Source organism: Martes martes (assembly GCF_963455335.1).
Source record: "Martes martes genome assembly, chromosome: 8".
Taxonomy (NCBI): domain Eukaryota; kingdom Metazoa; phylum Chordata; class Mammalia; order Carnivora; family Mustelidae; genus Martes; species Martes martes.
Window position 1 is genome coordinate 609,739 of NC_137895.1, and position 10,306 is coordinate 620,044.

At 52.8% G+C, this 10,306-nt stretch overlaps 1 protein-coding gene across 1 annotated transcript in view; it reads right to left on the reverse strand.

Annotated features, from left to right (window-relative positions):
- MOV10L1 (Mov10 like RNA helicase 1) overlaps window positions 1-8,869 on the reverse strand; it is a gene marked incomplete at its 5' end in the record, with an annotated part of 67,000 nt that extends 58,131 nt beyond the window's left edge. The window contains 4 exons of the mRNA XM_080811841.1: window positions 6,234-6,418; window positions 7,362-7,564; window positions 7,632-8,157; window positions 8,773-8,869. Coding sequence (XP_080667967.1) covers window positions 6,234-6,418; window positions 7,362-7,564; window positions 7,632-8,157; window positions 8,773-8,869 — 1,011 coding nt within the window. The remainder of the gene's footprint in view (window positions 1-6,233; window positions 6,419-7,361; window positions 7,565-7,631; window positions 8,158-8,772) is intronic.
- Between the last annotated feature and the right edge of the window lie 1,437 nt (window positions 8,870-10,306).

Consider the following 10,306-nt stretch of genomic DNA (forward strand, 5'->3'; position numbering starts at 1 on the left):
TGCGGGGCTCGATCCCAGGACCCTAGAATCATGACCTGAGCCGAAGGCAGCCGCTTAACCAAGTGAGCCACCCAGGCTCCCCTCATCGCAACCATTTTTAAAAAGGAGTTGAACTCCCTAAGTTTGCCAACTACCAAATTATATAACAAAACCCAGCAGCTTTCCCACATAGAAAGAAAAATATTGATTTAAAAATTTAGGGGGCACTGAGTGCTGCCATAAGTTGAGTGTCTGATTCTTGGTTTCAGCTCAGGTCTAATCTCTGGGTCACAGGGTTGAGCCCTCCACTGGGCTCCACACTGGGCACGGAGCCTACTTGAGATTCCCGCTCTCCCTCTGCCCCTCCTGCTCGTGCTCTCATTCTCTCTCTAAAATAAATAAATAAATAAATAAATAAATCTTAAAAAAAAAATACAAAGCAAAGTTATGTCGATAGTGGAATATAAACATTAAAGTTCTTAGAAATAAAAAATTTACAGAATCTAAATAAAGGTATTGAGCTATAAAAAGAACACAAAGGAGGCTTAAATGATTGGATACATCGTCTTTGGAGATGTGTATACATGATCTACTGGTTGCTCAGCCTAAATGGATCCACAAACTCAGTGCTGTCCAAAGAGAGTCTGAGCTGAATAGGAGAAACAACAGAATGACTCCAGGGTTCACCCAAAATAATCAGAGAGCGGGAGAACGCTATCCACGTTGAGGAGGGAAACCCACCTACCACCCAAGGATGAGGCAGTGCCACAAGGGCCGACACACAGGCATGGGACCAACAGGCCCCATACAGATGGGGTTCTGGTGTATGAGAAAGGGACACTCTTGAGCAGAAGGAAAAAAGTGGGGTGACTGGTCAGCTCCTGAGAAAGAAATGTCTGGTTCCTTCTTTCAGCCTGTACAGCATATAAATTTCAGGCAGACTAAATATTTAATTGTCAATAGACAATATTCAGAGAAAACTGAAGTGCGTATGTCTAAGAACTGGAATAGGCCTCTCTAAGGATTTTTAGAGGCCAAAAGCCACAAGGAAAAGATAGACACATTTAACTACATAAAGCAAAACTTCAAAACACAGTCAAAACATAATCTCAGGAGAAGCATCTACAATACTTTCATATAACAATATTCCTTAAAAAGCTCTCATTTCCCAACAAGACAAGGATGTGCACTCTTCCCACTTTTATTTGACGGAGTACTGGAAGTCCGAGCCACAGCAGTTAGACAACATACAGAATAAGCAGCATCCGGATTGGTGAGGAAGAAGTTAGCATACGCAGATGACACGATACAATATACGTTTAGAAAACCCTAAAGGCTCCACGAAAAAACTACTAGAACTGATAAATGAATTTAGTAAAATCACAGGATACATATCGATGTAGAGAAATCTGTCGCATTTGTATACACTAATAATGAAGCTGCAGAAAGTGAACTTGAGAAAGCCATCCCATTTACAATTGTATCAAAAACAATAAAATACTTAGGAATAAACTTAACCAAAAAGGTGAAAGACCTGCGTTCTGAAAACACCGAAACCCTGTGGAAAGACACTCAGGACACTGCAGAAAAATGGAAAGATGTTCTATGCTCATGGGTTAGAGGAAAAATACTAAAATGTCTGTACCACCCAAAGCAATCTACACGCTCCATGCAAGCCCTCTCAAAATGCCAACAGCATTGTTCACAGAACTAGAACAATCCTGAAACTTGCATGGAGCCACAAAGACCTCGAACGGACAAAGCAATCCTGAAAAGGAAAAACGAAACTGGAAGCATCGCAGCTCCTCAAGTTACAAAGCAGCAATGATTAAAACATTACGGTCCAGGCATAAAAACAGACACAAAAATCAAGGGAATAGGATAAAAAACCACAGAAATAACCCACAGTTATACGGTCAGTTAATGTTCGGCAAAGGGATGACTATCCAATGGGAAACAGGCAGTCCCTTCAAAAAATGGTGTTGGAAAAACTGCACGGGGACATGTAAAAGAATGAAACTGGACTACGCTCTTATACCACACGCAAAAGTAAACTCAAAATGGATGAAAGACCTTAATATGAGGCCTGAAATAATAAAAATCTCAGTAAAGAGCACCGGTGGTAATTTCTCTGACATCAGTCCTAACAACCTCTCTCTAGATGTGGCTCCTGAGTCAAGGGAAACAAAAGCAAAAATAAACTATTGGGACTTCATTAAAATAAAAAGCTTCTGCTCAGCAAAGGAAATAATCAAAAAAACTAAAAAGCAACATACTAGGGGCGCCTGGGTGGCTCAGTGGGTTGGGCCTCTGCCTTTGGCTCAGGTCATGATCTCAGGGTCCTGGGATCCAGTCCCGCATCGGGCTCCCTGATCAGCGGGGAGCCTGCTTCCCTGTCTCTCTATCGCTGCCTGCCTCTCTGCCTGCTTGTGATCCTTGTCTGTCAAATAAATAAAATCTAAAAATAAATAAATAAATAAATAAATAAATAAAAAGCAACATATTCATTTGGAAAGGTATTTGTAAATGACATCTCTGATAAAGCGTTAGTATCCAAAATACACAAAAATTTCCTTTAACATCCCAAACCAAATAATCCAATTAAAAAAATGGGCAGAAGACATGAACAGACATTTCTCCCAAGAAGACATCCAGACGACCAAGAGACACATGAAAAGATGTTGGACTTCTCATCAGGGAAACACAAATCAAAACCACAATGAGACACAATGTCACGCTGGTCAGAATGGCTAAAATTAACAAGTCAGGAAACAACAGGTATTGGCAAGGATGTAGAGAAAGGGGAGCCCTCCTACACTGGCAGCAATGCAAGCTGGTGTAGCCCCTCTGGAAAACAGTATGGAGGTTCCTCAAAAGTTAAAAATAGGGCACCTGCGTGGCTCAGTCATTGGGCTGCTGTCTTTGGCTCAGGTCATGATCATAGGTCCGGGGATAGAGTCCCCCATGATGCTCCCTGCTCAGCCGGGAGCCTGCTTCTCTCTCTCCCTCTCCCTGCTGCTTCCCCTACTTGCGCGCGCGCGCTCTCTCTCTCTCTCTAATAAATAAACAAAACCTAAAAAAAAAAAAAAAGAAAGAAAGAAAGAAAGAAAGAAAGAAACTGGACCCTATCTAAAAAAAAAAAACAAAACTGGGGTGCCTGGGTGGCTTAGTTGGTTAAGCGTCTGCCTTCAGCTCATGTCACGATCCCAGGGTTCTGGGATCAAGCCCCGCATCGGGCTCCCTGCTCCGCGGGAAGCCTGCTTCTTTCTCTCCCACTACCCGTGCTTGTGTTTCCTCTCTCACTGTCTTCCTCTGTCAAATAAATAAATTAAAAAAAAATTAAAAGTAGAGCTACCCTATGATCTAGTAATCGCACCACGGGGTATTTGCTCCTAAAATACAAGGGTATACGTATCTCCTACCTTTACAGCAGCATTATTTACAACAGCTAAATTATGGAAGCAGCACACGTGTCCACCAAGAAATGAGTGAATAAAGAAGAGGTAGTATATAGCCATACACAAAATGGAATATTACTTAGTCATCAAAAAGAACGAATCTTGCCATTTGCAACAACATGGATGGAACTAGAGGATATTATGCTGAGCGAAATAGAGGAAGACAAATACCATGTGATTCCACCCATATGTGCAATTTAAGAAACAAAACAAATGAGCAAAAAGAGAAAAGAAGGAGAAACAAACCGAGAAACAGATTTGTAACTACAGAGAACAAAACGATGGTCACCAGAGGAGAGATGGGTGGGGGGGATGGGTGAAATAGGTGATGGTGATTAAAAGTTTAAAAAAAACTTTTTTTATTTTTATTTTTTTAAAAGATTTTATTCATTTATTTGACAGGCAGAGATCACAAGTAGGCAGAGAGGCAGGCAGAGAGAGGGGGGAAGCAGGCTCCCTGCTGAGCAGAGAGCCTGATGTGGGGCTCGATCCCAGGACCCTGGGATCATGACCTGAGCTGAAGGCAGAGGCCCAACCCACTGAGCCACCCGGGTGCCCCAACAAACCGTTTTTTAAAGTGGAAAGGACATTTCACAGAGAAATTCTGAACCCCAATAGTTTTCTTCCTAAAAGACCAGAGTCAAGAATGGGGAGAGGGAGAATGAAGCCCGGATGGGCTGACGTGGTGAGGTCATGCTGAAAAAGAAGCTATGCAGAGAAGAATTTCCCCTAAAGAAAAAGTTCTTTATTATATTTCTAACAGCTTATGGCAGATTGTGGTGACAGCTGCATAACTCTGCGAATATGTTAAAACACTGAACTGTATACCTCAAATGAATACGTAGATTGTATCTCAACAAAACTCTTTCTGAAGATTTTACTTACTTATTTGACATATACAGACAGTCGGCAGGGAGGGGCAGAGGCAGAGGGAGAAACAGACTTCTGGCTGAGCCTGAAGCCCCGGAGCAGGACTAGATCCCAGGACCCTGGGATCTTGACCTGAGCCCAAGGCAGATGCTTGACTGACCCAGCCACGCAGGCGTCCCGTCTCAATAAAACTCTTTTTCCCCCCCTCCAAAGATTTTATTTATTTATTTGACAGACAGAGATCACAAGTAGGCAGAGAGGCAGGCAGAGAGAGAGAGAGAGGAAGCAGGCTCCCTGCCGAGCAGAGAGCCTGATGCGGGGCTCGATCCCAGGACCCCGAGATCATGACCTGAGCTAAAGGTAGAGGCTCAACCCACTGAGCCACCCAGGCGCCCCTCAATAAAACTCTCAACAAAAAGAAAAAGATCTCTAATTTCCCTAATACAGAAACTTCAATTTAAAAAAACTTTTAACAAAAAAAGGTATAAAGAATATGAAAATAACTCGTAGAAAAAAAGGTGAAAAACCGGGGTGCCTGGGTGGCTCAGCTGGTTAAGTGTCTGCCTTCGGCTGGAGTCATGATCCTGGGGTCCTGGGATCGAGCCCTGCTTTGGGCTCCCTACTCAGCTGGGAGTCTGCTTCTCATGAATACTTAGGTACAGTCATTTTAAAAAAAGGCTTAACTATAAATTAAAATTATGAAATGACTTTTCACTTATTAGATTGGCAAAGATTTCAGAGATTAATAACATCCACATCTTTGCCAACTTTGGGTAACAAGCAGTCTCTCCTCCTCCTCCTGAGAGTGTAAATTAATTTTTGTACGTTATTAGAGAATAATCTAATAACCACTGACAAGTTAAATGTACGTATGCTTTGACTAACAATTCCACTTCCACAACTCCCAGCACAGTAATACTATTTTCTTAAGTTTTTTTCTTTTTAAAGATTTTACTTATTTATCTGACAGACAGATCACAAGTAGGCAGAGAAGCAGGTGGAGAGAGAGGAGGAAGCAGGTTCCCCACTGAGCAGAGAGCCCGATGCGGGGCTTGAGCCCAGGACCCTGAGATCATGACCCCAGTGGAAGGCAGAGGCTTAACCCACTGAGCCACCCAGGCGCCCCAGTAATACTATTTTTAAATGAAAATTGATGATAGAGTCCACTAATTATCTTTGCTAACTGGATTACAAGGGTCCACTCTTTCTGCCCCTTGGAGTTTGTGGAGCCTGCTGGAACAGGACTCCTAAAACAACAAATATGTCTGGAAGGCTATGGCCCAAGGCCATTCTTACTGGCTAAAAGCGGGGCCGTGGAACCAGGGGGAGGACACAGCTCTTCTTAAAACTGGAGGCATTTATGCTCAGAAGAAACGGACTTCCGTCTAGGCAAGAGAAGTGCTTCTGTGCACAAAGCAAAGAACGAGACGGTGACTCCTGGTGGCAAACCTAACAAAACCAGAGTTATCTGGGGAAAGAAACTGGTGCTCCTGGAAACAGTGGCATGGTCTGGGCCAAATTCTGAAGCAACCTTCGTCCTAAAGTCACCGGCGGGAAAATCTGTGTGATGCTGTGCACCTCAACGATTGCAACTTACCGAAAACAAGGTGTAGATTTGTTGAAAAAAAAAAAAAGGCTCTGACGATTATCATTTTAAACAACTTTTTAAAACACTAGAATAGAAACGTTAAGCATTCTCTGCCATGACATAAAATTACAGATGCGAGTTACGTTCGCAGCGACATATTTCTGCGCAGCTCGGGGAACAGGCCGAAACTCCCGCTGGTGTCTCCCGACAGAAACCGGTACGAAACCAAGAGCGCCCCGGCAGGCGCGTCGCACCCTCGGCCCGCGCACACCCCGAGGGGCTAACTGAAGGCCGAGCCGCAGCGCGGACAGAGGCGCTGCAAACCGCGCAGGCCTTACCCTGATCGCTTTGAGTCCCCGGGACACCTTGTCTTCTTGCACAACCGCAAGAACTTCCTGCCCCACGTCGAGGAGCACTTTGCTCGTCACAGCTTCGTTGGAGAAGTAGATCAGATCATCAATCATGCCGTAGTCGCTGCAGTACCTTGTCACGACACCCCGGACGGTCTTCAACTTGGGGTCACCTGAGACGCACACACAACGACGCTGCACGACCCGAAGGGACAGCAAGCCTACCTTGCAGAGAAAGGCGGAGTCCAGGAGCGCGGGCGGCGGGGGCCCTCGGAGCTGGAGCCCCCGCGGGGGCGGGGGCGGGGGCGGTCTCCTGGAAGCAGGGTTTGCGCTCCGAGGGCTACAGGTGACAGGTGGGGGACTGCGCAGCCAGACTCCCTGGGTCCGCATCCCGGCTCCCGACCGCCGCGCGTGCGCCTCCGGGTCACACGGACACCGGCTCTACCCACGCGGCCGTCTGCGGTTGCGTGACCGAAGCGGGTCCAGCGCAGAGGCCCGGTCGCGGAGCTCACCCCGGCACCTGCGGCCCCTTACTGCGTGCTGCCGCCCCTCCTGTGCTCTCCCCTCCCGACGGACACGTCAGGACTGCTGTGCGGACCCTCGGCGTCGCCTCCCCGACCTCCCCGCGCGGCGCCAGAGGACCGTCCGGCCTACAGGCTGGCAAGCCCTCGGGGCGCAGCGACTGTCCCCGCTCCCGGCCAGGCTCCCTGCAGCCGCCGTGCTCGCGGGTCCCCCGCGCGGCTCGGCTGGTTCTCGTCAGCCTCGGCAGAGACCCGGGCCGCGCGGGGTCGGGGCCCCGGAGCCAGCGGGGCGGCGCACGGACGGCTCCCCGCGGCTGCCCCCCGGCTCCCTCCGGGACACGCTCCGTTCTCCAGAGCTCGGCGACCACCGCCAGACAGTCGGCGCCCGGAACTCCGCGCCCACGGGGAGGACGGACGCAAGCTCGGCGCAGGGCGCGCCGCACGGACCCCCGCCGCCGCCCGCTCCGCCCACGCGCACACGGCGCCGCCGCCCCGACCCCGGGCACCCCGCGCCCAGCCCGCGCGCACACGGCGCCGGCGCCCCCGCGCGAGGCCTCCCCGCCCCGCCCGCCCGGGGCCCCGCCCCGCGAGGCACCTTCCGCGAGCTCGGACCCCGGCGGCCCCGCGTCCTCGGCAGGGCCGTCCGCCCGCCTCCAGAAGAACGCCACCAGCTTGGTCGCGAGTCGCAGCATGGCCGGGCCGCCGCCTCGGACGCCGCACCGCCCGCCGCCGGAGGAGCGTCCGCACGCGGCCACGCGCTTCCCGCCGCCCTCGGCCAATGGGTCGGCGCGCCCGCGCCTGCGCCCGCGCTTCGCAGCTCAGCCAATGGGGTCGGCGCGCCCGCGCCTGCGCCTCAGCTTCACACCCTCGGCCAATGGGCTCGCCGCATGCGCCGCGGCCGTTAGCAGCCGGTGGTTGGCGGTTGGCGACCGTTAGCGCGCGCCGGGTGAGGCGAGGTGCCGGTGGGCGAGACGTCGTGCTGGGCGCCGGCTGTCGCGCTGTGGGCGGGGCCTCGTGCGCGCGGGCGTCCTGGGTCGCCCCGCGCGCCGCCCGTGGGTGCGCCGGCCGGAGCGCGCTGCGGTGGCTCGGCCCCTGTGGCTCGCGGGGCTCGTGTCGTGTCCGCCGGGGCGTCTGTGCACGGAGCGAGGCGCCCAGCGGCCCCTGGCGTGTCCCTGTTCCCCTCGCGCTGCCTGCGGGGCCCGCGGTGCGGATCGTCGGGCGCAGACCCCCGCGGCCGAGCTGGGGGTCGCCGCCTCCAGCGCTAGCCCTGGACCCGCGCCGGCTTCCCCCGGGTTCCGCTGCGCTGCCCTTCCTCTGGCTGTTGAGCTTGTGCTCCGACGTCTCCGTTCTTCTCGGAGCGCCGTCCAGCCGCGGCCGCACGGCGGGGCGGGCTGGCCGTGGTCACCGGCGCGGACGCGCGGGCCGGGCCTCGGGTTACCGCGAACGAACCGTTCGTGGGGGGGGGGTGGTTCCCGGGCATTTTGTGTTACTTCCTGACTTGATTTCGTTCTGGTCGGAGAATGCGGTGTGGACGAGTCCACCCATCCACGTCCGTGTTGGGAGCTGCTCCCGGTGGACCCGGCGGCTCCCTGCTCTGTCTGCCTGGGCCCGGCGTCGGTGTGACCCGTGCTGTCCTCAGTAGACCGGCCCCGGGGCCCCGGGGGACCCGTGCTGTCCTCAGTAGATCAGTCCCTGGGGGTCGTTGTGACTTTCGAGCTGTCCTTTCAGTAGATTATCCTGGGGACCCCGGGGTCATCATGAACAGGATGGTGCGGTTTCCTGGGGTGGTGTGACCTGCGTGTTGTCCTTTCAGTAGGTCCAAGGGCAGCCTGATCCTTGCGCGTCCCTCTGAGCCGTGTCCTTATGATTCCCCTTGGAGTGCCGAGAAGGTCGTCCTTCCCCAACATCTCAGAAGGCCGATGCAGTCTGCATCGCAAACTGGTGCTGGGAACATACCCCGGAGTGGGGTGGTCCCTGGGTTTTCCTGGGTTGGTGGGCAAACATGCCAAGGCGGATGCTGGGGGCCCTGGTCGTGCATGCTGCCAGGGTGCCAAGGAGGGGCTTGGACCACAGGGTGGTCTGCAGCAGGAGTGTCCGCTCCATGGGACCAACCCCCGTATCCATCAGCCCTGTGTTCTAGCCTCTTTGACTCAGCTCTTCAGCTGGTCCATGTGGACACCCAACAGACCTACCAGCCTTGGCCTCCAAACCGCAGCCGTGTCCACATCGGTGGAGACACATTGCCCCTGCACTGATCCTGGGGAAGCTTTCCGGGCACGGGAGCTCCTGAGCCTCTCATCCCACATCATGCGCACGGCACACCGTCTGGGTGCGTCCACATCCATCCAGAACCTCTCGCCGCTCACCACCCCTGCTGCCCGCAATCCCAGCCGGCAGCTGCCCCCTCCGACTACCCCACAGCCTGCTCCAGATGCTCCTGTGCCCGGAATCTTCCAGAAGGTCTGTCTCCAAGGCAGACTCACAGCGGCCTCGTCCCTCATGTGATGGCTGGGCCCATCGTCCTCCAGCCTGGCCACCTTGAGACCTTTGCCCATGTGGCACCTCTGTTCCTGCTCTTGGTGAGACTCCACTCCTTGCCTCCTCCTCACTGAGGCCCGTCCTGACTCCCTGACGTACTTCCTGCCACCGAGCACACTGTTTATTTGGTGCGCTCCCGTGCGCCGGTTGGAACGTGAACTCTGCGTGGGAAGGACCGCGGTCTACTCTGTCCAGTCTGTCAGTGTCTGCTGAACGGCGGTGAAAACGTTGAAACAGGAGTGGGATCTCAGCAGGCAGACGAGGGAGGGAGGGTATTTTAGGAACAACAGTTTGTGTGAGAAAACACGATATGTTCTGGAAACTGGCATTGCCAACGGAAACAAGGACGCACTTCTCAGGGCACGACGAGTCCGGAGCCTCGAGGAAGCTGCTCCACAGTCTCCAATTCGAGGCGGCCCGGTCCCGTTTCTTTGTTTGGAACCACCTTGGAAAGCTGCAGGAATGCTGAAATCTGCTTGACTTTTTTCTTCAAAAGAAAACACAAAAGGTTCCATCCATCCCGTTAGAGCCCTTCTAATTCAGTTATCCAGAAGACGGTCGGGAAGGGGCGCCTGGGTGGTGCCCTCAGTTAAGTGTCCGACTCTTGGTTTCCCCTCAGGTCATGATCTCAGGGTCCTGGGATCGAGTCCCACGTCGGGCTCCCTGCTCTGCTCAGTGTTTGCTGGAAGTTCGCTCTCCTTCTCCCTCTGCACCACCCAGCCCGTCTCTCACTGAAAACCAGAACAAGCAAAATGGCAGTGAAGAAGTTCGCGAGAGTCTTCAACCTGTTCGAAATCCCTTCTTGACTTGCCAGGTTGTTGGAGAAAATTCTGATCTTTGCTTGGTGGGTGAGGAGGACAATAGAGCAGCCCGTTACCGAGAACCCGCGCCTTGCTTCAGCGCCGTGTGGATTTGCAGTTGGAGGAGCTAGTTTTTCAGAATGCTTTGATTTGAGCCATTTTATGGTTTCCGTGTCCACAAAGAGTGACTGTCAGGGCGCCA